Here is a 27,379-nt window from a genome sequence, read left to right on the forward strand (position 1 = left end):
TGTGCTGTCCAGTGCTTTGCTTCTGGTCTCTTTCTCCTCTTCTTTTGAATACACTCTGCACCCCTGTTCTCTACCCCCGTTTTTCCCCTGTGCCCTCTGCGCCACTCATTTGTAGGCGGTTTTTTCTCTAGACTTCCCTGCCCTTCCTGTCGTCTTTTCTGTACGTCTAGCTGTGAGGCCGCTTCTCCCCCTGTTGTTGGCTTTTTAAAACTCAGCTAAAAGGCTAGGAACAAACGTGGACGACTTTGTGCATATATATTCCCTGGCTGAGGCTATTTTGCATGAGGACCATGAACTTAGGGAGTCTTTTATTTGTGGTAGTTAACATTTATATCTGTCTTTGAATACATAATAAAACCATATAGTCCAAAATTTATAGGTTCCAAAAGATATTTCATGAAAGGCTCCCCTCCTGTCACTTTCCCTCAGTTACCAAGTTTTTATGTATTTTTCTGGATATAGTGCATATACACACAAATGTAGACATGTGGTCTCTCTCTCATACTCAGATTGTGACGTTATATGTATGGATGCTATTCAGCTGCTTGCTTTTTATTTCTCTTAACAGTGTAGCTTGTAGATCATTCCATATTAATAACAGTTGCTTGTCTATGGAAATTTGGATTATTCTCAGTCTTTGGCTATTACAAACAAAACTGTACTGAATTACATGGAACATAAGTCATTTCATATATTTTTTTTAAAGATTTTATTTATTTATTTGAGAGAGAGCATGAGCGAGGAGAAGGTCAGATGGAGAAGCAGACTCCCTGTGGAGTTGGGAGCCCTATGCGGGACTTGATCCCGGAACTCCTGAGCCGAAGGCAGTCGTCCAACCAACCGAGCCACCCAGGCGTCCCGTCATTTCATATTTTTAAAAGTAGAGTATAACTGACAGATAAATTCCTAGAAGTGGAATTTCTGTGTCAAAGGGTAAATGCATTTGTGTTTAGATAGATGTAATCAAATTGCCCTCCATCAAGATTACACCAGTTATATTCCCACCACCGATGTATGAGAATGCTTGTTCCCCAACAGCCTTACCAACACAATATGTTGTATTTTTTTTATCTTTGCCAATTTGAGATTAAAATTGTATCTTACTTAGGTGGTTTTAATTTGCACTTTTTCTATTATGAATAAGGTTAAACATTATTGTGTATGTTTAAGACTCATATATGTATGTATTCTTTTCTGTTTCTATAAAAGGAACTTTCAAGTTCCGTTCCTTTTTTTTTTTTTTTTGCTCTCCATCTGTTTGTTAATGATTTGTAAGAACTCTACATATTAGGAAAAGTAGCCCTTTGTTTTTATATGAGGTGCAAATGTTGCATGTGTTTTTAAACAGAGTGATGGTAAAGTGGGTCTTTATTAAGTGAACTTTTTTTGCTAATTAACCCTCCATCGAGAGTAATATGATAGTTCATTGTTATTCTTTTGATTTGAAAGGCTTTCTTCTTTACTAGCAAGCCCACCAGACTTGATTATCTCAGTGCTACTCTAGTGTAATCAAAATGGAGAACATTGTAACATTACATGTGAACTCGTTTCAGATATGCTCAGAGCTCAACAGAACCTAGACTAACTTTGTTGTTTTAATTTTAAATAATTTTTGAGTTAATGGTGGAGTGTTTGAATTGAGACATTGGTCCAAAAACCTGTAGCATTATCATTTCTTTTAAGTTACATTTAGGGTCTATTCTACTTGCTTCAAAAATGGAAGAATTGAATAACGTCAGTGTTACTGGTTTTATAGGTATGCCGTAAGTGTCATATGGGAATTGGATAAAACCTCCTATGAAATTAAGACAGTGTGGTACGGCAGAACCATTATTCGATCAGCATACAAACTGTTTTATGAAGCAGCCCAGGAACTGCTGGACGGAAACTTCCACATTGTTGATGATATTCCAGAATTCAGAGACTTGGATGAGAAGAGCAGACAAGCCAAGCTAGAGGAGTTGGTGTGGGCCATTGGAAAGCTGACTGAAATAGCGCGCCACATCCGGGCTAAGCGAGACCGTTGCGGGGCCCTGGAATTAGAGGGGGTAGAGATTCGTGTTCAGCTGGATGAAAAAAAGAACATCCATGACCTCATCCCCAGGCAGCCCCTGGAAGTCCACGAGACGGTGGCTGAATGCATGATCTTGGCCAACCACTGGGTAGCCAAGAAGATCTGGGAGAGTTTCCCTCATCAGGCCTTGTTGCGCCAACACCCTCCTCCACAACAGGAGTTTTTTTCTGAACTGCGAGAATGTGCTAAAGCAAAAGGCTTCTTCATAGATACACGGTAACTCCTCTCTTGTGGGGGCAGAGGAATGGAGGGAGTGCTGTACACTTATTTATCTTATAGTAGTTCCTAAAATGGGACAGCCAGATCTTTGACCAAAAATAGAAAACTTCTTGGCTCTCTGCATTTACTACAATGTAGGTATAGAGATTAAAATTAAAAGAAGTTTATTTAGGCATAATTTTGATCCACTACAATTTGTGATGCAGAAGTAAGGGACCTGTTACTCCTGGTTTAATTTCATAGACCCCTTTGGCATATACCAAGAAGTAATCCTGTTTATTTCAGTGCTTTAAAAATGCAACTTATCTTTGAGGCAACATCCTAAAATACCACACCAAAGATAAATGTATACCATCCCTTCATAGAATGAGACATTTTTATCCCTCCTCCAGAAGAAAAGATTTTCCCTATTGAAAATGCTGTACAGGGGTTGCTCAGTTAGTAGAGCATGTGACTTTTTTTTTTTTTTTAAAGATTTTATTTATTTATTTGATAGAGACACAGTGAGAAAGGGAATACAAGCAGAGGGAGTGGGAAAGGGAGAAGCAGGCGCCCCACCGAGCAGGGAACCTGATGCAGGGCTCGATCCCAGGACTCTGGGATCATGACCTGAGCCGAAGGCAGACGCTTAACGACTGAGCCACCCGGGCACCCCTGGTTAGTTTCATTTTTAATATTCTATATTTCTGGGTTTTAAAGATTATTTGAGTAAATAAGCAATATTCCCTGTCCCTTTCTCTTTTTAAAAAAAAAAGGGACTGCTCTTCGGGTTTGGTTTAGTTCTGTTTTTTAAGTCCCTCTGGCTCAGTAATTGTTTGGTTTTTTTTTCTTAAGATTTTCTTCATTTATTTGACAGAGATCACAAGTAGACAGAGAGGCAGGCAGAGAGAGAGGAGGAAGCAGATTCCCTGCCAAGCAGAGAACCCAATATGGGGCTCGATCCCAGGACCCTGGGATCATGACCTGAGCTGAAAGCATATGCTTTAACCCACTGAGCCACCCACGTGTCCCTGGCTCAGTAATTCTTGATTTCCAAAAAGTCCATTCTTTGATCTGTAAGGGATATTTCACATTAAGCGTATTAGGAATTCAGTTCCACGAAAGTATTTGACACCTACTATGTGCTAGGCATTAACCTAACCACATAGGTATCAGTACATGGTTCTTAACTACTTTGGAAATATTATTTAAAATTATACACTTTCTTTGTTTCAACCTTAAAAGCAGACTAGATTTCTGTAGTTGAAAAGAGTTGCATCTAAAATGGATCCAAAATAAAATTTCTTCAGAATGAAAGATTGCCCTTAGAGTATTGACTTGCACATTGTTGCTGGAGACTAAATAAAGGTCTTTCGGGTTTTTTTGTCAGGTCCAATAAAACACTGGCTGATTCTCTGGATAATGCGAATGACCCCAACGATCCCATCGTAAACAGATTGCTGCGATCCATGGCCACACAGGCCATGTCTAACGCACTGTATTTCTCTACTGGGTCGTGTGCGGAGGAAGAGTTCCATCATTATGGTGAATGATAGCATTCTTTTGTGTGGCCATAACCTTGAGCAGGTCATTTAAAAAGTATTTTTTGTTGTTGTTGATTTCCATCTTTTGATTTCTTTTTGAAGGCCTTGCATTAGATAAATATACTCACTTTACATCTCCGATAAGAAGATACTCAGATATCGTAGTACACCGATTGCTGATGGCAGCCATTTCAAAAGATAAGAAAATGGAAATTAAGGACAATTTGCTCAGCAACAAAGATCTTGAGGAATTATGCAGACATATCAACAACAGAAACCGAGTAAGAAGGGATTTTAAATTCTCTTCCATCATCTCTTTTGCTAAGAGAGTACCAGCTTTATTTTGTGATGGAATGAAGAGCCATATAGTCTAGCACATTAAATTCTAGCATTATTCTACCCAAGGAAATAAGGTGAAAAATTGTAATGTCTCTTGTGTTGCTCTCAATATTTACAGATGTTACAAAGTCATTTAATGTGGGTTTAGGAGATTTGACAATAGGTCAGATGTTTTTCCCAAAAAGACCACGCATCATCTCACCACCCAAAGATAGCCATTATTCACTATTCCAGACTGTGATTTTTATGCATGACAAATAGGGTAGCATATCTGCTCTCTGAAATCTTTTGCACTTGACACATCTGTGACTGACAACATCACCTCAGAGTAATGACAGGTTTCTTTTAGAAGCTGCTTTGTATTTTATTTCCTATTGTTGGCTAGTGGCTACAATATTGTACAGCATAGAAGAGAGCATTTGGTGATACAGAAAAATTGGAAACTACCTCAATATTTAATACAATTTTTGTGTCTTGTATTCTAGTTCACTGCTGTGCAGTATTATAGTCACTAGCCATGTAGGCTAGTGTTCCATTCTGCCCAGATTCTGTTGGGCAGCACTGTTGTCCTGGGCAACCCAGTTGACATCCCTCCTTGTATATACACCTTACAGACTTCTCAGACAGTTGCTCAGATTGCTGACTCAGAAGGTGTGCACAAGTAAATCTTTGGTGCATTTGACCAAATTGCCCTTTGGGATAGCAGTACTAATTTATACTTGCACTAGCAGGATTGTGGTAGGACAGACAAAATGAAGGGGAGGCATGGATTCAGATACTTTCCTGTCAGAGTATAAGTCACATGTTATTTTCTTAAAGAATTAATTTTCTAAAGGACATTTTTAGGCAATGTTTGTTGGATAGTTAGGCTCCCACAAAACTGACTGAATTCATGACAGGGAAGAATATTTGTGTTAATACTTACCAATACTTTAGTAAGTCCAGCCTTTTTAAAGACGTCGTTTCTGTGGGAGTATGAATTCTGCGTTTCCCCTGGGGATGACCAGGTGCTTTAGCCTGCTTTGGGTTGTGCTGCTTCTTCCAGGCAGCCCAGCATTCTCAGAAGCAATCTACGGAGCTCTTCCAGTGCATGTATTTTAAAGACAAAGACCCAGAGAATGAGGCGCGTTGCATATCTGATGGGGTTATATATTCAATTAGAACAAATGGAGTACTCGTATTTATACCAAGGTATGTTACATCTAACATAATAGTTGTTAAGAAATCATAGTTATAGGGGCACCTGGCTGGCTCAGTTGGTTTAAATATCTGCTTTCAGTTTGTGTCATGATCTCAGGGTCCTGGGATCGAGCCCCGAGTTGGGCTTCCTGCTCAGCCAGGAGTGTGCTTGTCCCTGTCCCTGTGCCCTTACCCCCACTGTACTCGTGGTCTCTATCAAATAAGATCTTAAAAAAAAAAAAAATAGTTAAATTAGTGTAGAACACAAAGACTGTGTCAGATGTAACTTGTTAAAATATAACAACTATTTGTAGGTACAGATGTACATACTATAAGAGAATAATGCACTATAAGAGTATAAAAAGGAGGGGCACCTGGATGGCTCAGTCAGTTAAGCATCCGACTCGATCCCAGCTCAGGTTGTGATCGTAGGGTCCTGAGTTCAAGCCTTATGTTGGGCTCCTACTTAAAAAAAATTATAAAAGATTAGCATCTAGTACATCTGTATTAGTGTTAATTAAGTAAGACAGGATTTTACTTCCTTATTTAGCAAAATAGTTTTCCACCTGCTCAGTGAAATATTTGGAGGTGAGAGGAAAAGTTGGTTTTAATCTAGAATAAAAACTAGCATTCTAGATGGAGGGTACAAAATTTGTATACTGAGAATACATTATCTCTGGATTTTTATTCTGGCAATGATTCAGGTTTGGAATTAAAGGTGCCGCTTATCTAAGAAATAAAGATGGTTTGGTGATCTCGTGTGGCTCAGACAGCGGTTCTGAATGGAAACCAGGATCTCTTCAACGATTTCAAAACAAAATCACCTCTACCACAACAGGCGGGGAGTCTGTTACGTTCCATTTGTTTGACCATGTAACAGTAAGTCCGTATTTACATTAAGCCTTGCTTTCAGTGTCGTGTATGAAGAATGAGATTTGGGGGGTGCCTGGGTGGCTCAGTGGGTTAAGCCTCTGCCTTCGGCTCGGGTCATGATCTCAGGGTCCTGGGATCGAGTCCCGTATCGGGCTCTCTGCTCGGCGGGGAGCCTGCTTCCTACTCTCTCTCTCTGCCTGCCTTTCTGCCTACTTGTGATCTCTCTCTGCCAAATAAATAAATAAAATCTTTAAAAAAAAAAAATGAGATTTGGTAACATGCCTTTTCTTCTCTGTGATAGGTGAGAATATCCGTACAGGCCTCCCGTTGCCATTCTGATACAATCAGGCTTGAAATAATAAGCAATAAACCATACCTGATACCAGATAAAGAACTTTTTCATCAGAGCTCCCTCTTGTTAAAGAGTGATTTAGTGAAGGAAGTAACTAGATCTGTGGAGGAGGCTCAGCTTGCTCAAGAAGTCAAAGTTAACGTCATTCAGGAAGATTATCAGAAATACTGTCAAACAAAGGGAAGAAGCCTATACACACTCCTGGAAGAGATAAGGGACCTAGCTCTCCTGGATGTGTCCAACAGTTACGGAATGTGAAATACTTTTTGCTTCATTAAAAGAACTGTTTTGTGAACACTTTCAACCTTCTTTTTAACATTAACATCTAATGTTCTTTGTCACCTAATGTTCTAGTCATTTGGGATTCAGTCGATAGTTCACCAAGACGCAGAACATTTTCTCATCATTTATTAGAGTTGCATTAAAGAGCAGTTAGGTCCCTGTGGAAACTGATTTTTCAGAAGTGGATAGATCATGACGGGTGACTCTACAGTCAGATTGTCAGTCTCTTTTTAATAAATCCAGAATTGATTTTTCATTAGCTTATCTCAAATCCATTCTTCCAAAATAACTTAATTTTTCTAGTAACAGCTACTCTGGACCATTTGGATCCTAGGCCCCTCTGACCGCTTTCAGATTGACTTTTCAGGTTGTCTTCAGGTTAAGACTTAGTTCTGTCCACCTACTCACTTTAAAACTCCTATTTCATGTGACTCAAACGTCCCCTGCTGTCCCCATACCAGTTGTGGATAAAGCACAGGGAATGGGGTGGAGTGCAGAGGTAAGTAAGGTCTGTTTACTCAAACTTCCCCTTTCCACCCTCTCATTTTTCTGAGTACTCCTTGGATAGAGCTGCATTGGCCTTGCCCTTACGGAAGACTTGTTATTTTGCCAGTGTATCCCACTGCGGGGAAAAAAAAACTTTTAGTCCTCCACCAGGCCAGTCCCCAGCCAGCCAGAGGCCCCCTCACCCCAGCCCATATGTTCTTGTGCTCAGCTTCTGGTTTTCAGCCCAACCATCCTTGTCACCCTCCATCACCAGCAGAAGTCAGCAAACCTGATAGCATTAAGATGCCTGCGTGTCCCCACTTCAGAGAGAAAGCCACTTTAGCAGCATCACTGTGCCAGTCTCACACACAAAAAGCAGCCTTCACGTGGCACCTGGCTGGCTCAGTTGGTGAAAAATGCGACTCTGGATCTCAGGGTTTTAAGTTTGAGCCCCACTGTGTGTAGCGATTACTTTAAAAATAAAATCTTAAAGAAGGAAAAAAAGCAACCTTCCCATCTCCTAGTTTGTAAAAACTAGCTTTGCCTTTCCTTGTTGCCCATCGGAATCTGCCATGAACTAGACCTTTAAACTTGGTTGCCAATGTGTCACTTCATCTGTAATTCACTCCTCCACCAGGCTGATAAACTCAGGCAGGAAAAACTCCAATGAGATCTTCTCACCATCTGGCCGTAATACTCCTAACCTCGTATTTGCCATTCCCAAGTCTTTCATATTTCCTAGGATTTCCATTTCTGTATCATTATTGAACATGTCCTTCCCAGTCTTGTGTGGATCCTCCTAGGTGTTCTGTGTTCCCCATGATGCTTTGCAAGTTTCTCCCACTTGTCGGTAAGGTACCAAAGAGCATCTGAACTCCCCTAGAATGGACAGACGCAGGCCAGGCAATACAGCTGCCTTTCAGGTGACCCTTTTAAGTTTCTCCAAACACATGTAAACACATACAGAAACCTTAAACATTTTACCAAAAGTGTAAATTGCACAACTAAATAGCAATAAGAAACTTTCATAAAGTCTCTAGAGACAGTCTATAAGATTCCTTTTTTTTTTCTTTTTTTTTTTTTTAAGATTTTTATTTATTTATTTGACACTCAGAGATCACAAGTAGACAGAGAGGCAGGCAGAGAGAGAGAAGGAAGCAGGTTCCCCACTGAGAGCTCGATGCAGGGCTTGATCCCAGGACCCTAGGATCATGACCTGAGCCGAAGGCAGAGGCTTTAACCCACTGAGCCACTCAGGCGCCCCTAAGATTTCTTTTTGTTAATGGACATTAATATTTATTATATATTTACATCTCAAAATCCCCAATTTAGTGAAAACGACATTCAATGGCACTCTAGCAGCAAAGGTGCTTCTTAACTACTAATCGCTTTTATAAAGTCACATCTATATAAAAAACATTAAATAAACAGGCTCAACTAAAGAAACAAGTATAAATACAAATACAATATTTTAAACAGAAATCTGTGAAAGTCTTACTACATAAGAATTTTCACTCCAAGTAGACAAAATACATACTAATCTAAAACTTAGAGGGTAAGAAGTTAATAGATTTTCTCTTAGTTGAAGCCTGTCCAATCTCAGTAACATTTCTGGAGAAAGCATAAAGTTAATGACTATACATTTTAAAAGGAATGGTCCAGCTGTGTTGTCTCTGTTTTTAATTCGTCCTCTTCATTTACAGTATTGGCAGCAGCAGCAGCATCATGTGGATTATCTAGAATGTCTTTGTTAAATCCACCCAATGACTCCTCTTGATCCTCATCTGTATTAACCTCTTCAGTGGTCTGTGTGTTTATTAACAAGTCTAAAAGAGAAATCATCATTATTACTCATTATAAGCACCTGATCCAATCTTACCTGATAAATACAAATCTCTCCACAAACTTTTCTCAGTGGAAATGAAATCTATGATCACTTTCTTCCAATAGTCACCTGTATAGATGTATAAAGTTCATTCAAAAATGCAAGTCTTGAAAGGTACCAAACTCAAACTCTTGAATTGTACCCAAATGCAACTGTTCTCTTTCAAAAATCGCAGCTACTAGACGAAAATTTTTAAAAATCAAGTGCTCTTAACAGCTATACATCAAAGTGATCTCTAGCAAAGAAAATTTAGGATCCTTATTTCTATTTGGGCAAATTTTAAAGTAATAATACATTATAAATAGAAGATGGGCCTTAAAATGCTTATTGCCAGGTATACTTTGATAATGACAGCAAAGGAACTGCCATCAATGATAGTTGGATCTTCATGTCATTTTTCACCTGGTAGTAATAAAATACCCATTTGTAAAGCTGAAGATTAAATTCATTTTAATTGGAAAGAATAACAATGTAGACACATTAATTTTTTCACTTGTGAATTTCATATCATCTTGGGTGAAACTTATTTTATAACATGGTATCTTCACTATTTAACCATAATTCTTATTTTTCCATTTCAAAAGGAAAACTACATTGGAAATGGAAAAAGACATGCAGTTTGCTTCACTCAAAACCAATCTGAATTATTTTTAAATGTAGTTTTAATAATCTTGTCTAGTTTCCAAACTCACAGTCTGTTTTAAAAACAGCAAATTTTAAGTTTTAAAAAGAGAAGAGAATGCATCAGATAAGCAAACTGACAGCTAAGTGATACAATACAATAAAAATTAAGGACCTATGTAAGTCACAGCAAATGGCTCTAAAATCCTCAAAAGGTGCAGAAGGCATTTTATAGGTTTAGAAAAGTACCATAATAATTAATGTTCAAAATTATGATCCTAAAGATAAAATATGGGGTCCCTGGGTGGCTCAGTTGGTTAAGTGTCTGCCTTTGGCTCAGGTCATGATCCTAGGGTCCCGGGATGCAGCCCTGAGTCGCAGCAGGGAGCCTACTTCTCCTCATGCCCCTCCCCTCCTTGTGTTCTCTCTCTCAAATAAATTTTTAAAATCTTGGGGCGCCTGGGTGGCTCAGTGGGTTAAAGCCTCTGCCTTCGGCTCAGGTCTTAATCCCAGGGTCCTGGGATCGGGCTCTCTGCTCTGCAGGGAGCCTGCTTCCTCCTCTCTCCCTGCCTGCCTCTCTGCCTACTTGTAATCTCTGTCTGTTAAATAAATAAAATCTTAAAAAAAAAAAATTTAAATCTTTAAAACAAAAGGGGGGGCACCTGGGTGGCTCAGTGGGTTAAAGCCTCTGCCTTAGGCTCCGGTCATAATCTCAGGGTCCTGGGTTCGAGCCCCGCATCGGGCTCTCTGCGTGACAGGGAGCCTGCTTCCTCCTCTCTCTCTCTGCCTGCCTGCCTCTCTGCCTACTTGTGATCTCTGTCTGTCAAATAAATAAATAAAATCTTAAAGAAAAAAAAAAAAATGGGGGCGCCTGGATGGCTCAGTGGGTTCAAGCCTCTGCCTTCAGCTCAGGTCCTGGGATCCATCCCCGCATCGGGCTTTCTCCTCAGCAGGGAGCCTGATTCCTCCTCTCTCTCTGCCTACCTGTGATCTCTGCCAAATAAATAAATAAAATGTTTTAAAAAAATAAAATCTTAAAAAAAAATAAAGATAAAATATGTGTCACACACTTTAAGGAGTCAGGGAAGAAGAAAGATTCAGAATCAAGATGAAGGGATTAAAATAATTTTTAAAGCAGTCCCCAGCTATCCAGAAAACCATCTTAGACTCATTTATTCTTTGAAGATTCCAGATAGCTCACATACACACACACATAGATACACACATGCGTGTGCTTTCTCAAATGTATATAAATTTAATACATCAGATTTTCCTATTCCTAGAGGCATTTTATCTTGCAGATAGTAGAAAAGTTAAAATTTCTAACATGCCCTTGATACATTAATGGTAGCACATAAAACCCAGCATAAAATTTACCATTTCCAAGGGACTGACTATTACTCAATAGCTTTGCCTGCCTTCTTTCCAAGGCCAGTTGTTTATTTCTCTCAATTCTCTGTTGTTGTTCTTCTGTTAGGCTTCTACTTGACTCAGAAGCAAAATTCTCACTTCCCAGTGAGTTTGTCAAGAAGGGATCTAATTGGGTAGCCGTTACGTCGTGGCCATGATCTTCTCCTTCTTCATCTGCAGTAGAAATGAAAGTTACTACATCTGTGGTTAGAAAAAAAGCTTAATGCAGCTATTAGTTAAAAGCCAGTTTAAAGTAACGAGGTGCCAGAACTGAACAAACTGTTTCTTCAAATTGTTCTGGGAGAATGTTCTAAATACTGATGATCCTTGAACAACAGAGGAGTTAGGGATGCCGACCCCCAGCACAGTCAAAAATCCAGAGAACTTCTGTGTCCCCAAAGCGTAACTACTAATAGCCGACTGCTGACCACAATACGAATAACATAGTCAATTGACACATATTATCTATATTATATGTACATATATACTGCACTTTTCAAGTAAGCTAGAGAAAAGAAAATGTTATTAAAGCATAAGGAAGAGGGCGCCTGGGTGGCTCAGTGGGTTAAGCCGCTGCCTTCAGCTCAGGTCATGATCTCAGGGTCCTGGGATCGAGTCCCGAATCGGGCTCTCTGCTCAGCAGGGAGTCTGCTTCCTCCTCTCTCTCTCTCTGCCTGCCTCTCTGCCTACTTGTGATCTCTGTCAAATAAATAAATAAAATCTTTAAAAAAATAAATAAATAAAGCATAAGGAAGAGAAAATACATTTACAGTACTGAACCATAAGAAATCTGTAAGTAGACCTGCTCAATTCAAACCCATGTTTTTCACGGGGTCACCTGTATGTGCCTATTCAAGCAAGTAAAAGGGAATACTTATGAATCATTCTAAAGAGACAAGTAAAATGGAAATACTAGTTTTAAAATATGCATGAACAGGGGCACCTGGGTGGCTCAGTGCGTTGAGCCTCTGCCTTCGGCTCAGGTCATAATCTCAGGGTCGTGGGATCAAGCCCTGCATCGTGCTCTCTGCTTGGCAGGGAGCCTGCTTCCTCCCCCCCCCCCCCCCCCGCCTACTTGTGATCCCTCTCCGTCAAATAAATAAGTAAAATCTTAAAAAAAAAGTTTTCTTTAATAATAAAAATTTTTTTTAAAGCATGAGTAGAAAGCACAAGTTCTTAGTTATGACTAGAAAATATTTTCTGAAAAAAAAATTTTTTTTTTTGCTTGGGCTAATGCACTTAGAATCCAAACCATATTCTTGCTTTACATTAAACAAAAACATTTTAATAGCTTGCTATAGTGTCTATATAGCACAGTAATAATTTTATATAAGCTATTTTTTAATAGGGTAAAACTAAGACACAAAGTGAAAAAGGAGGGGTGCCTGGCTCAGGTGGAGCATGTGACTATTGATCTTGGGGTTGAGTTTGAGACCCACAGTGTAGAAATTACTTGAAAATAACATCTTTCCCAAAAAGTGAAAGAAAAATTTAAAGATCTATAGACAGATTTCCACATTAATTAAAAAACAAAACAAAACTGTGCTTTCTACATAAGGCCTAATAAATTCTTAAAGCCCTATATGCCAGTTATCTCCAAGTAGGATGCCCCTAAAATGAACCACAATGGTATAGAAAGTAAATATTGGATCTTTCATTTTTATGTAAGGATTCAGAAAAACTGCTGAACTAACTTAAAGACAGGCAGTGACAAACTGTCATTTATCCATATGACAGGTACAGTGTGGCCTGGATGCTACCTTAAAAGCAGACAGCTCCATGCCGCAGAAGGGCAGGACAGCTGGGCCCTCACTCGTTTTTTAAATTTCAGCATACTGTGAAATACAGCTAATTCTGATCACCCATTTAAGCAAACTGCCTAGTTGTAACACCAAAACAATCCCAACAAAATGCACAAGTGGTAGCTTAAAAAGGGTTTTGCAAAATAACAATACATAAAGAGAAGGTAGACAGAAAATAGAGACACAAGCAAGAACTTCACACAAGCACTTCACCTTCTCCCTACATCATTCACATTACAGGGTTAAAGGAAAAAAATAAGATAACGTCATCTGATCTGACGAGTGGACAAAAACAAACAAACCCCAAAACATATCAACACCACTATTTGAAATACGAATTTACACACACTAACCTTGTCCTACGTGTATACTGTGCCTTAAGGTATTAGTTAATGTAAAAACCATCACAACTAGCAAAAAATTTAAAACTGAAGACAAACCTACATAATTATTCTGGTGAGGTTTAAAAATCCTATGATACTGGGGCACCTGGGTGGCTCAGAGGGTTAAAGCCTCTGCCTTTGGCTCAGGTCATGATCCCAGGTCCTGGGATCGAGCCCCAAACCGGGCTCTCTCCTTGGCAGGGAACCTGCTTCTTCTTTTCTCTCTCTGACTGCCTCTCTGCCTACTTGTGATCTCTCTCTGTCGAATAAATAAAAAATCTTTAAAAAAAAATCCTATGATACTTGATTTTACAACCAAATCCTTTTGAGGTTTCTTCCTTAACAGTGAATGAAAAAGCAATACGCTTGTCCTTCCTGACGTAGAAAAAAAAATGTAGCAAGAAACTAAGATGCATTCCTTTGTCAGGAAATATTGATGGTATACAGGGAGAAAACACTACTAGAGAAATTAAACAAGTATTAGAACCAGTTATGCAATACTGGGGTTTCTACTGTGCTTCACCTTACAAGGTGTACAGGATTCCAAATGAATAAGAATGATATACATAAAGAACTACTGTTTTGTGAGCCATGGAAGGAAAGATCTCTTCAATAGTAAATGGCCTCCTTAATACAATGTTTTATGGAAAACCAGTGTGAACATAACCACTGATGAAGCTTTGACTGATAAAAATGGGGTTAAAAATTTTTGAAATTCCCTCACTACAACATTAGCAGGCATGCAACTATGGCAAAGAAGCCAAAGACAAATATTCAGTGCGCTAGAGGATGCCATCATTTTAGCACACATAAACCAACAGATAAGCAAATACACAATAACTGAAAGGAAATAAGTACTATGGGGTAAAAAAGGATAGGGAATCAGGACGGGGAGTGGGAGTACGATTTTAATAGTGTAGTCAGGGAGACTTCACTGAGTTGACTTTTGAGCACAGTTTGAAGGGGGTAAGAGAGCCATGTAGACTTGAGGGTGGGAAGGAGGACGAAGGATGTGTTCAAGGCAGAGTAAGAAGGCAAAAGCCTTAAGACAAAAATGTGCCTGGAAGGTTCGAAGAATAGCTAGGAGGCAAGTAGTCACTAAAGCAGTATGAGTGGGGAACTGTAAAAGATACAGTCAGAGAGGCAAGGAAGATAGGGTAAGGAGTAGATACTGTAGGGCCAAGAAGACATTGTGAGGATTTTGGCTTTTGCTCTGGGTGAAATAAGGAGCCACTATAGGGCTCTAAGCAGAGGAGTTACAGGACTATATATATGCCAAAAATATTAACATTTAGCCCCTGATTGACTTTTAAGAAAACTGATTGAAAAAAGGTAGATGATGGGGCGCCTGGGTGGCTCAGTGGTTTAAGCCGCTGCCTTCGCTCGGGTCATGATCTCAGGGTCCTGGGATCGAGTCCCGCATCGGGCTCTCTGCTCGGCGGGGAGCCTGCTTCCTTCTCTCTCTCTCTGCCTGCCTCTCAGTGTACCTGAAATTTCTCTCTGTCAAATAAATAAATAAAATCTTAAAAAAAAAAAAAAAAAGAAAAAGAAAAAAGGTAGATGATAACTTGCTTGTGAACTTCAACAAGAATCCTTGCATCAGTGAATGGGATGGGAAAATGTTAAGTGCCATTAATGATACTCCACTTCTATTTGGATGAATCTTAGTAAGATAAAACTAAGATTTGTTGAGGGGAGACTGTATCTACCACACCTTCAAATCATCAATCAGGCTATCAGCCCAAAATTTTGGAGGAAAGAAAATATTCCAAAGAGCATTAAGTCATATTGTTCTCACTTTAAAACATCATGGTAATAATGTTCTAGTGAGAATAAAAATGTGCATTATTGGGAGCATGGGTGGCTCAATGGGTTAATGGCTCAGGTCATGATCTCAGGGTCCTGGGATCAAGCGGCACATTAGGCTCCACACTCAGCAGGGAATCTGCTTCTCCCTCTTCCTCTGCCCCTCCCCCGGCTCATGCTCACTCATGCTCACTCTCTCAAATAAATAAAATCTTTTTTAAAAAAATGTGTTATTGGGCGCCTGGGTGGCTCAGTGGGTTAAGCCGCTGCCTTCGGCTCGGGTCATGATCTCGGGGTCCTGGGATCGAGTCCCGCATCGGGCTCTCTGCTCAGCGGGGAGCCTGCTTCCTCCTCTCTCTCTCTGCCTGCCTCTCTGCCTACTTGTGATCTTTCTCTGTCAAATAAATAGATAGAATCTTTAAAAAAATAAAAAATTAAAAAAAAATTTAAAAATGTGTTATTTATCATGTCAGTAGTCCATGTATTATAAAAATAAACAAAATGCTCAAAACACTTTTACTGTTGTAGCATCTTATCCAAAAGATCTGGAGACCATTCTCTTAGGATACAGAGAAGACAGATTCAACAACAAACAAGGCTGTGTGACAGAGGCCTCTTCTAAGTACCCAGTATTTCAGCAAGACCATAATCCCATCAATAGTCCCATTAATTTACTGCCTCTGCACAAATGAGTCCCTCTCTCCAAAATCACTTTTGTCTGAACTCTCCTGCTTATCATTCAAAGTACTTGTGATTTGTCCTCTTTGAGGATGGCTTTCCCCTCCCCTGGGTAAAAGCAACTATGCTCACCTTTGCACCTAACCCTGTGCCCTGTTTCTAATTTCAGCACCTATCAGAATGGAGGTGATGTTATATCTCACTCACCCACTAGTCTGCTAGCCCATGAACCCAGGGTCTGATCTTATTCATCTTTTCTTTTTTCTTTTTTTTTAAAGATTTTATTTATTTATTTGACAGAGAGAGAGATCACAGGTAGGCAGAGAGGCAGGCGGGGGTGGGGGGTGCAGGCTCCCTGCTGAGCAGAGGGCCCAGTGCAGGGCTTGATCCCAGGACCCTGAAATCATGACCTGAGCTGAAGGCAGAGGCTTAACCCACTGAGCCACGCAGGCGCCCCTTATTCATCTTTATCCCTGAAACACTAGCACACACTATGCCCCTCAAAAACTCCTACCAAATAAACTACCAGACCCAGCGGTATGTGCTGTGGAATTTAGTTACTAATTCCTTCCATATACCAAATCCTATCCCACAGATACATACCATATCTTACCAAAATATTAAATCTTGGATTATATGAATCACAATTTTTCATTTTTTTAAATTGGATTTCAGTTGATTAGTGTATTTTTTGAATTCTAACACTTCTTCCAAGACACCGGTAAAGAATAAAAATCAATTTCAAAACTAAAAATGAATCAATCATTTTTAGTATTGATCTCTCATTTTTCAAATGTATTTTCATAAAAGCTATTTAATGTTAAAAATCTTTTTTAAAGAGATTCTTTAAAAAAATTTTTTTTTATTAACATATAATGTATTATTTGCCCCAGGGGTACAGGTCTCTGAATCATCAGGCTTACACACTTCATAGCACTCACCACAGCACATACCCTCCCCAATGTCCATAACCCCAATCACCCTCTCCATAACCCCCCTACCCCCAGCAACCCTCAGTATGTTTTGTGAGATTAAGAGTCTCTTATGATTTGTCTCCCTCCCAATCATGTTTCATTTTTTCCTTCCCTACCCCCCAAACCCCCCACTTTGCCTCTCAAATTCCTCATATCAGAGATCATATGATAATAAATAACTTGGGGGGATTCTGCAGGGAGCCTGTATTTTCTATCACATCTATTAAAAGTTTAAAAAACAAAAATAAACATGTATGGAGCCATCGCACAGAGAATCTGATAACTATACAGACCCTGTCGGCAGGAACCATGTTTTAATGTGTGTGACTACCTATGGTCGCACTGTACAACTAACAAATGCAACCAGTACCAGGAACAGTCACACAGGTCTTACGGAAGACCTACAGAGATATTCCTCAACTAAAAACGGGGTTATGTCCTGATAAGCCCTCATCAGTTGATAGTAAGTCAAAATGGATTTAATATACCTCACCTACCTTAAACGTGCTCAGAACACTAACATTACCCTAGTTAGGCAAAATCATGCAACACAAAAACTGTTTTATAATACAGTGTTGAATATCTCATGTAATTTATGGAATACTGTACTGAAAGTGGAAAACACAGTGGTTGTATGGGTACAAAATGGTTGTCAGTTTATCGGTGGTTTGCCCTCATGTGTGGCTGCTCCTGCCCCGCATCACAAGAGTATCACAGCACATATGCTAGCCTGAGGGGGAAAAATCAAAATCTGAAATTCTAAGTATGGTTTCTAGTGAGTGTGTATCACTTCTGCACCATTATAAAGTCAAAGAATCATAAGTCAAACCACTGTTAAATTGGGGACCATCTATGTACAGGATCTATACTCTTAAGAGAAATGTAAACTATTTCACCATCAAATTATGCTAATTCCCCAGAGCCACTTTTAATGGTGTGTATGAATATGAACTAGTGTCATTTACTTTCATTAACCAAGCACTACAAAGGATAAATGGGTATCAGTTCTCAAAGGCTCAAGTTCTATGACTAAATATATTTCTACATCTCTTAATGGCACTGTAGGCATATCTTTAAGAAACAAGTGTCAAACAATATTCTAGATGTACCAAGGCATTTTAACTCATTCCTATTTACTATAATTATGTCTACTCAATTACTCAATATAGATGAAGAATCCAGTGCTTAATCTACCCCTGCCCCAACTAGATCTATTTCTAACAGCGAAATTGTTATAAATAAACCTGTATTCTTACCATTATTGCTAATAAAATCTTCATGTAAAATAGGCAGGTCAAGTCGAATTCGCTTTAAACAGGTCTGAAAATAAAGAGATATTTTTACATTTTCATCAGAACACTTAGGATAAAATGAGAATTTATTCAATTCTTAGTTTCAAAAAAGTTGTTCTTCAAATAACTACTATTTTTTTTCCTACCATGATAGATTTCAAAATAAAAACACCAAACAGTGACTTAGCCTCAACTAAAATCCATCCTTGGCACTATTTAGCATCATGAATGATATTCATAATAATCTCAACACCTACCTGAACTTCCTTTTTACTTCCCAGGTATTCAACTCTGTCAATAAAATCCTCAAATTGCAGCTTAGGGAATAGCCTATGCGCCCAATGCTCCATGTGTCTGATTAGCGTTTTCAAGTCTTCAGCCTGGCACATAAAAATAAAAATGCTAAATAGAAGACTCATTCTCAGAACTAACCTTGTCAGCAGATTTCAGAATTGAATAGTAATGCCAAAGTCACTGGTGTCATTTTATATTTATAAGGTTAAGAAACTTCTGAAGAAACTTTAAGAAGAGGAACTATTCATGGAGTTTAACAGGACTGCAGTCTAAAAGTGCACTGGATATAGATTTAAAAAAAAAAAAAAAAGTAAAAAACATGATAAAAGTTAAAAGATAATCATATATCTTTTTAAAAAAGAATTTATTTATTTATGTGAGAGAGAAAAAGAGCCCACAAGAGAGCACAAGCAGGGGGAGCAGCAGAGGAAGAGGGATAAGCAGGCTCCCTGCTGATCAGGTAGCCTGATGCAGGGCTCAATCCCAGGACTCAGGGATCATAATTTGAGCTGAAGGCAGATGGATATCATGTACCTACTCAGAACTGTAAAGGAATATGTGAAAATAAGCTTTAATAAAATACGTCAAGATATCTTTTAGGAATAATTAACCAAAATGACAGGTCCCTAAATCATACATAGAGAACAAAGCATTGAGAATTCAAAACTACAAAAATAGGGGCGCCTGGGTGGCTCAGTGGGTTAAAGCCTCTGCTTTCGGCTCAGGTCATGATCCCAGGGTCCAGGGATCGAGCCCCACATCAGGCTCTCTGCTCAGCAGGGAGCCTGCTTCCCCCACTCTCTCTGCCTGCCTCTCTGCCTACTTGTGATCTCTCTCTGTCAAATAAATAAATAAAATCTTTAAAAAATAAAAAATAAAAAAATAATAATAATAAAAAAACTACAAAAATATATTCGGATATCCCAAGGGTAAGTACAAAGACTAGCAACAACAGTTAAAATGTAAAAAAAAAAAAAAAAAAGATTTAAAAAAAATGTTCTCAGGGCACAATTCCTCTTTATATATGAAATTTTAATTTAACATTTAAATTTTTAAAAGCAAAAATGAAAAACAAAGTTTAATAAACTGGACTAAGGAATAACAAAATTGCAAATTCCTGGTTTTAATGTAAAATATTTTATTCTTCTCTTAATAGGATTTTAAAGATTTATTTACTTATTTTTGAGACAGTGTATGTATGTGAGAGAGGACGCTTGCACATGAGTGGGGAGAAGGGCAGGGGGGTAGAAATCCCCAAGAAAACTCCCCAATGAGCACAGGGCCAGAGGTGGGGCTCCCTCGATCTCACAACCCTGAGAGATCATGACCTGAGTGGAAAGCAAGAGTGAGACACTCTTAACCGACTAAGCCAACCAGGTGTCCCTTAACAATATTTTAAAACAGAATAGTCAAGGGGTGCAGGTGGCTCAGCTGACTCAGGTCATGACCTCAGGATCCTGGGATGGAGTCCCACATTGGGCTCTCTGCTCAGCAGAGAGTCTTCTTCTCTGCCTCTGCTTCTCCCCCTGCTTATGTATTCTCTTTCTCTCAAATAAACAGTAATAATAAAAAAAAAATAGAACTGTCAAAAACACAGGCTCTGGATTACACTGTATAGAATCAAATCTCAATCCTGCTACCTAATAGCTCTGTGACTTTAAGCAAATCACTCTACTGCTGTGCCTTCTTTTTCGCGTTAAGAGAATATTTTACACACTTTGTAGGGTTATGAGAAATAAGTAATACAAGTAAAGTGCCTGACACAAAGTATACACTCAAATACTGGCTACTTTCCTGTTATCTGATCTTGTCTAAGAAGGCAATGGTCAACCCAACCAGTAACTAAACATGTAATACCAACAGCATTGTGTTTGCAGCACATACATTAAAGTAATACAGAGAGGATATGCTTTCCTTCTCATTCTGATAATAAAGGTAAGTTTATTTATTCGTATTTAACTCAATCACCTAAGATTATTTTCTAATTGTTGTGGGGTAGCTGGTCAGTCACCTCACAATATCATGTTAGACCTAAGGGTCACAAGAGAAACACCTAAATACAGCTAAATTTATGTCCTAAGTCATACATGGAGAAAAAAGCAGTGAGGATTCAACTCTGTGACAAAACAGGAAGAACTTCCAAGGGCAAAGCACAGAACACTAAACAGCATAAACTCCTGGAGCTCACCCTCACCCAGTGAAGAAACACAAAATTTGTATCCTTCATATAAACTCATTTATTTTAATAAAATACTTATTATGAAAATGGTGAGGACTTCATTAAAGTCAAAGCACCAATTCATCCTTACAGCCTGAAAATTTCAACAAGGGCAATGAATTAACTCGGATTGTTTTGTGTTTTGTCTTGTTTTGTTTTTTTCTTTTTAGGTAAGCTTTATACCCAACATGGGGCTTTAACTCACAACCCCAAGATTGAGTCTCATGCTCCACTAACTGAGCCAGCTAGGTGTCCCTCTTTTTTTTTTGAGATGGGTATGCTTTTAAAATATCCTGATTTACATTTAGTTTTCAGGCAAAATAGGACAGACTTCTATTCTCTCTTCCCATCCACTGAAGCTGAGCAAAGGTACTACAATTTTTCAGCCTCCCAGCTTTAAAATCTTGGATTTTTTGTTTTTATTTTATTATTTTTTTTAAGTAAGCTCTACATACAACGTGGGGCTTGTATTCACGACCCCAAGATCAGGAGTTATACGTTCTACCAACTAAGCCCGTTGGGCACTCCTCCTGGGATTATTTTTTTTACTTCTTTTTACCTCCTTATATCCAACTGCCTATAAGTACTGTATGTTGTTTATGTCTCTACTACTACCCTATCAGGCTATCTTGACCTTGTCATCTTCATCCTGGTAGTGCGACAGTATCTGAATTGCCCTCTGCTTCCAGTCTCTTCCCTCCTTCCCATTATCCTGCATGCCACACTAAGATGGTGCTCACTGTTACATTAACAGTACTGTAGCCGGACTACGAAAGGGGAAGTCTTAACTGCTGACTTTGGACACTTAAACCTCTAAAATTCCCGGCATCTGGGTGGCTCAGTCACTTAAGCGTCTGCCTTCAGCTCAGGTCATGGTCCTGAGATGGAGCCCCCCATCAGGCTCCCTTATCAGTGGGGAGTCTTCCTCTGCTGCTGCCCCTGCTTATGCTTGCTCTCTGTCAAATAAATAAATAAAATCTTTAAAAGAATTCTAAAATCTCATTTCCTTAACTAGATAATGGGACCAACAAACCTACCCCACAGGTTTGAGAATTAAAGAATATATTTGAAAATACTTCATGAACTGCAAAGCTCTATAAAGATATCTGCAAAAAATTATATCTACACTCTACATTATTCAAAGATAAGAGACTTTTAGGGGTGCCTGTGTAGCTCAGTCAGTTAAGCTATGACTTTTAATCTCAGCCCAGGTCTCAATCTCAAGGTCATGAGTTCAAGCCCCATATTGGGGGCTCCCAATTTTTAAAAAAAGAGAGATAAGAGACTTATCTTTTAAAAAAGGGAGAAAGATAAGAGACTTTAAAAATATACACTTAGACAGTGATCCACAGTTCTTAAATGTCTTCATTTTTCAACTTAAATGATGCCTATTATGAATTAGACACATATGACAAGATATGTGTCATATTTTGTCATACAAGATATGTGTCATTAGACACATATGACAAGATATGTAACTGATACAAGTCAAGTCCTTGCTCTCCTGAAGCCTAAAATTGCTCTTTCAGGTGACTAAGTCAATTTCATTCCTAGGAATTATAAAGTACAAACTCAAAACTTACAGACTTAGATGTGATTTTCCAAAGCCATAGAGTGGCAAAAATGAGACTATAAGACTTGTTTTCTGACTCTTAAAGCAGGGCCTTTTCCACTACATCTTAGCTTCTCAAGAGATATGATAAAAGATAGTATCTTTGAAACATTCTAAGATTCCTCAGAACATGATAATGGGCCCACAGTTCTACCGATATTTGAAAGAACAAAGAATAAAAATCAGACAATTCTTACCTCATGACCTTTACCTTTGAATTTCACCTTATCAAACACATGCCTTAATGCTGGAAGCCCTCTCTCTGAAATTAATCTGTGAAGAGAAATATGTTCTAAATTTCAAGTTTTCTAGAACCACCAAGGCCAAAGCAAAACCATTATTATCCACTGAACTGAAAAACAAAAGTGCCTGGCTGCTTCAGTCAGCTTAACATCCAACTCTTGATTTAAGCTCAGGTGATGATCTCAGGGTCCTAAGATCAAGCCCCACAATGGGATCCACACTCAGTGGGGAGTCTGCTTGAGTCTTTCTCTCCCGCTCCCTCTGCACCCCCCATCACTCTCTCAAATAAATAAATAAATAAATAAATCTATCTTTAAAAGGAAAAAAGGACAAATAACTAAACTCCAAATCGTACCAACTGAAAGTTTTTTATATAAGGGGTAAAAAACACAATGTGAAAGAAAAATTAAAAAAAAAAAAGAAATGTTTAGGGAAATAGTAAATGTACCTCTGAGCATCCAGCTTGGGTATATTCCGTTTAACTGTTCTCTTTGGAGGTACAGGAACAGGTACTCCTCTCCCTGACTCTGGTGAAATACACCAAGATTTAATATTACTTAAATAATTTAAGCCTCATTTATAAAATGTATCATTTCTATGCTAATAGTAGGATAACTGAACACAGGCACTTTCTTGGAACTCTATAAAGACCTTCATCAGGTTCAGTTCCTTCACCATCTTCTCTCTGTGGAGAGGCTGGAGGTGGAAAAGGAGGAAAAGTTTCATCTTCTACATGCTCATAATCTGGTAGGTCAATCAAGCCATTCTCCTGTGGCTCCAGCATCTTTTCCTCTACAGGAAAGAAAAAATAAACATGTTTATTCATCCAAGTAGTCTCCCTATTACACAGTTAAGTTCTACCTAGAGCAAAATGCATGTGTTTCCGTCAGTTAAACACATCATGAAAAGAAGTGGAGATTGGTTATAGGGAAAAAACTACTGGTTTAGAAATCAGAAGTGAGTTCTAACATAGACCCTATCACCCAGTAACTGCATGATTTTCAGCAAATCATTTTCCTTCAACTGTTGAGTCTCCCCTCAGAGGGCTTCAAACTATGGTTCAAATGGGTGTGAGAGAGACAGGATTCGGGTACCTCACCCCCACTTTAAACAGAGCAGCTTTTTAAAAAATCAGTTTACAAATTCATCTTTTAGTTAAGGTTTCCTGTGAGAGAAGGGAAATAATCCTAAGGCCGATAAAATGAAAGAACCCTTTTCAGTACCATCAAACTTGACAACATCTAACACTTTTGATCAGTTCCTTTCTCCTTTTTCTGGAAAGGTATTTTTGTTGGTTTCTGAAACACAGCACTTATTTGGTTTCCTCCCTTTCTGAACACTGCTCCTAGAATCTTCTGTGCAGATTCATCTTCCCCTAACTGGTCAGTAGGTATTCAAGACTCCATCATAGGCCCTCTTCACTTCTTAAGTGCATGGTTTTAATAATCATTGATAGATGAATATTTATCTCTCGTTTTTTATCTCTACTCTAGGCATCAAATCTGAGCTCCAGATCCCTATATCTCCTTTTACAGCTCTTCAATTTCTCAAAGGCAACTATATCATCTCATGTACAAAACCAAACTTCTAAATTTCCCAATTCAGTGAGTGACATCTATCCATCCATGCAAGTAAGAGAACTATAAATCACCCCTGATACCTCCTTCCCCATCCATCCTACTTATCCTGTCCATTTTACTTCCTAAGCATCAGTTAAGTCTTTCCATTTCTCCCTATCTCCACAACCACTTCCTAACATTCCTTCTTTTCGTTACTCCATTACTCATAACCACTTTTGCCTTTTTCAAACCATTCTCCATACTATACTAGACTAAGGCTCTGGAAATGTAAAGCCAATCACATTACCACTTAGCTTAAATATTTCAATGGGTTCCTACTGCTCTTGGGCTAATGAGAAAACGCCAAAGCTCTGCTTGGTCTGGCACCTTCCTACTTCTCCAGCCTCACTTCAAACAACTTTTCATGCTCTTTTCTTTATCTTGAAAGAGCCATATCCCTCAGGCCATGGGAATGGGAAAAAATGGGGGAAAAGTCCACTGCTAAGGTTGTCTCTTATCTTGAGGGCTCTTCGCAGACTCCCTGTCTCTTTCAGATCTCAACTCTCACCTCCTCAGATAAGTCTACCCCAATTTCCCTGAATTAAATCTCCTATAATAAGCATTCAAAGTACCAAGTACCAATTTCATGGCACTTACCCAGTTTCAATATTATTTTCCATTTCTGTGATTATTTGACTAATGTTTGTCTTCCATACTAGACTGCAGCTCTAAAAAGGCAAAGACCAGGTAAGTCTCTTTGTGCTCCACCACTATATCCCCAAAGCTGGTATATAGCAGGTGCTCCACAAATATCTGTTGAGTGAAGGAATAAAGATTCCAAAGCTTCCCTCAAACTGTAAAACTACTAAAGCTAAATGATCCCTAAAATCTCTCCAATTCTAAATTTCCATGACCACAGACAGAAAAAAAAAAAACAAAACAACGTATCAACTCCTGATGATGACCCACCTTTTATCTTCAACTAAGGCTCAATAACCATAGATTTTCAAAATTGGAAAGGCAATTAGAGGTTATATAATCTAAAGTAGCTTCCTAGCTACACTAAGTATAGTCAGGTTAAGTTTGATCCTAGTCAAGTTTCTTTGGAAAGAAATGGGGTCCACACTTTTGAGAACAGGGAGCCGTGAGTTTGATGGCAGGGCACAAACTATATTAAGTGTAGCAAGATGCAGCGTAAGGAATTGGCCAAGCATGGGGGTTGTCAGTAAACTGGTTGTGAATAAGGCTGCTCTCTGATCTTTCACTTCTTGACGGTGGTTGCATACTGTTTTTAGACACTGATGAAATTCTCTTAGCTTCCCCGCTCTGGTCCTCAAACTCTCAAAGGAGTCAAGGTAACAACGAAATCTAATATCCAAACTCCAATTCGTCCCCAGACCCTTAAGGGGTCCAATGTCCAACTTCATACAAATTATCAAAACAGTAGCCCGTGTCGAAAGGGGATGACTCCATGTCCTCCTTTGCCAGCCACCCTAAAACCACTGTGCCACTCTATCTCCCTTCTCCACCCTTCCCACACCGCGGCCCTAGTCTCCCTTCAACTTCATTCATCCATTCATCCCACATTTACAGGACGCCTTCTATGTTTAGAGGCGCCCGGACATAAGGTAGCCCGAGATGTAGAGGTGGACTGACGACGCACATTCCCTCCCGCTACAAGACTGAGTTCGGCGAGAGGCGGACCCGAAGGAGAAACCACAGAGAGAAGTGTCCGCCCTCTTCCCCACAGGTCGCGGCCTCTCCAGTCCCCCTCTGTCCCGGTCCGTCGCAGTCTTCTCCAACCTCCACACTCCCACCCCGCGACGCCCCAGCACCCCTGCTCTCCCGCCCCCCCTCGCTCCACCACCGCTCCCCGCAGGCCCTCTACTGGCCCGCGTGCCCGCTCTCACCTCACGCTCGCTGCGGCGGCCACAGCGCGGGGCTAGACGCGGCCCCCAAACCGCGTTGATCGCGAGACTCTGGAGAACGCGCCGCGAGAAGAGGCCTCCGAGTTTGGCGCCAAATCTGCGCAGGGCTTGGGCGGAGCCCGCGGGACCCGCCTACCCGCGCCCCCCAGGTGCCGCCCGCCCGCGTTCGTCCCCGCCTTTCCGGGGTCCCGCCTTCCCACCGCGCCGCGCCCGCAGCTTCCGCCTTCCGGAATTCTTTAGAGGAGGTGGACTTTACTTACTTGAAGCTCATTATTTGTAACTCTCTAGGCAGTTGAGAGTTTGGGGAGAGGTTTGTTTTCTAGAAAACTGGCTTGTGGATGGAGCAGAGAGAATAGAGCCGAAAGAATTTGGTAAGAAACTACCGATTCTTCAGAGTTAATAACAATTCCTTGAACACTGAGTTTTATTGTTTATTGAATAATGAGCTGAGAAAAGAGGTGGTAAAGAGTTAAATAACCCATTATATGTTAACTTAAAATGGGAAAAAAAGGAGTTATGACACAAAATGTAAAAAAATTTTACAAAAAATGTAAAAAATTGCGTTTAATTTTTATTTTTATTGTTATTATTTTTTTTAAGTGAGTTAAGGGGGCCCTGACTGGCCCAATTCTTAGGGCATGCGACTCTTCATCTCAGGGTAGTTAAGTTCAAACCCCAGTTGGTAGAGTTTACTTTAAAAAAGTGAGTCCAGGGCGCCTGGGTGGCTCAATGGGTTAAGCCGCTGCCTTCGGCTCAGGTCATGATCTCAGAGTCCTGGGATCGAGTCCCGCATCGGGCTCTTTGCTCAGCAGAGAGCCTGCTTCCCTCTCTCTCTGCCTGCCTCTCCATCTACTTGTGATTTCTCTCTGTCAAATAAATAAATAAAATCTTAAAAAAAAAAAAAAGTGAGTCCAAATACATTCGTATTTACTTATATTCCCGCACATACACACAAGTGAGGAAAATAAATATATAACTAATACCTGTGGGGATGGGAACTGGGCATATGGCATGAGGTGGGTTGGGGACTTAATTCTGTACCTTTTTTTTTTTTAATTAAGCTTTAGCCCAAAATGGGGTCTGAACTCATGACCCTGAGATCAAGAATCACTCTACCTACTGAACCAGCCAGGAGCCCCTGTACCTCTTTTTTTTTTTTTTTTTAAGATTTTATTTATTCATTTGACACAGAGAAATCACAAGTAGTCAGAGAGGCAGGCAGAGAGAGAGAGGGGAAAGCAGGCTCTCCAATGAGCAGAGACCCCAACGCAGGACTGGATCCCAGGACCCCAAGATCATGACCCAAGCCGAAGGCAGAGGCTTAACCCACTGAGCCACCCAGGCGCC

The 27,379-nt window shown here is 39.6% G+C and overlaps 2 protein-coding genes and 1 non-coding gene across 9 annotated transcripts in view; 1 reads left to right on the forward strand and 2 right to left on the reverse strand.

The window, feature by feature from the left end:
- Positions 1–6,863, forward strand: part of DIS3L (DIS3 like exosome 3'-5' exoribonuclease) — a 33,488-nt gene extending 26,625 nt beyond the window's left edge. For all 5 annotated transcript variants that reach the window (XM_032342953.1, XM_032342955.1, XM_032342954.1 and 2 more), the window contains 6 exons: positions 1,757–2,290; positions 3,663–3,817; positions 3,919–4,097; positions 5,201–5,346; positions 6,039–6,213; positions 6,509–6,863. In XM_032342953.1, the coding sequence (XP_032198844.1) occupies positions 1,757–2,290; positions 3,663–3,817; positions 3,919–4,097; positions 5,201–5,346; positions 6,039–6,213; positions 6,509–6,817 (1,498 nt within the window). In that variant the 3' untranslated portion in view covers positions 6,818–6,863. The remainder of the gene's footprint in view (positions 1–1,756; positions 2,291–3,662; positions 3,818–3,918; positions 4,098–5,200; positions 5,347–6,038; positions 6,214–6,508) is intronic.
- Positions 6,864–8,564: 1,701 nt separating this feature from the next.
- TIPIN (TIMELESS interacting protein) lies at positions 8,565–26,133 on the reverse strand. 3 transcript variants are annotated; one of them, XM_032342962.1, is made up of 9 exons: positions 26,015–26,111; positions 24,762–24,917; positions 23,197–23,337; positions 22,994–23,072; positions 22,500–22,575; positions 18,436–18,558; positions 18,143–18,206; positions 11,211–11,417; positions 8,565–9,153 (listed from the first exon to the last, which is right to left on the reverse strand). In XM_032342962.1, exons 3-9 carry the CDS (start codon positions 23,327–23,329, stop codon positions 8,972–8,974), a joined length of 864 nt encoding a protein of 287 aa, XP_032198853.1. In that variant the 5' UTR covers positions 23,330–23,337; positions 24,762–24,917; positions 26,015–26,111; the 3' UTR covers positions 8,565–8,971. The 3 variants fall into 3 exon arrangements, with proteins under 3 accessions (XP_032198853.1, XP_032198854.1, XP_032198852.1); XM_032342963.1 differs by lacking the exon at positions 26,015–26,111 and adding an exon at positions 25,809–25,928 and having other exon boundaries at positions 24,762–24,832; XM_032342961.1 differs by lacking the exon at positions 24,762–24,917 and having other exon boundaries at positions 26,015–26,133.
- LOC116592260 lies at positions 17,136–17,269 on the reverse strand. The gene has a single exon (XR_004286423.1).
- Positions 26,134–27,379: the final 1,246 nt, after the last annotated feature.

This window comes from Mustela erminea, chromosome 5 (genome assembly GCF_009829155.1).
Source record: "Mustela erminea isolate mMusErm1 chromosome 5, mMusErm1.Pri, whole genome shotgun sequence".
Classification (NCBI taxonomy): Eukaryota; Metazoa; Chordata; class Mammalia; order Carnivora; family Mustelidae; genus Mustela; species Mustela erminea.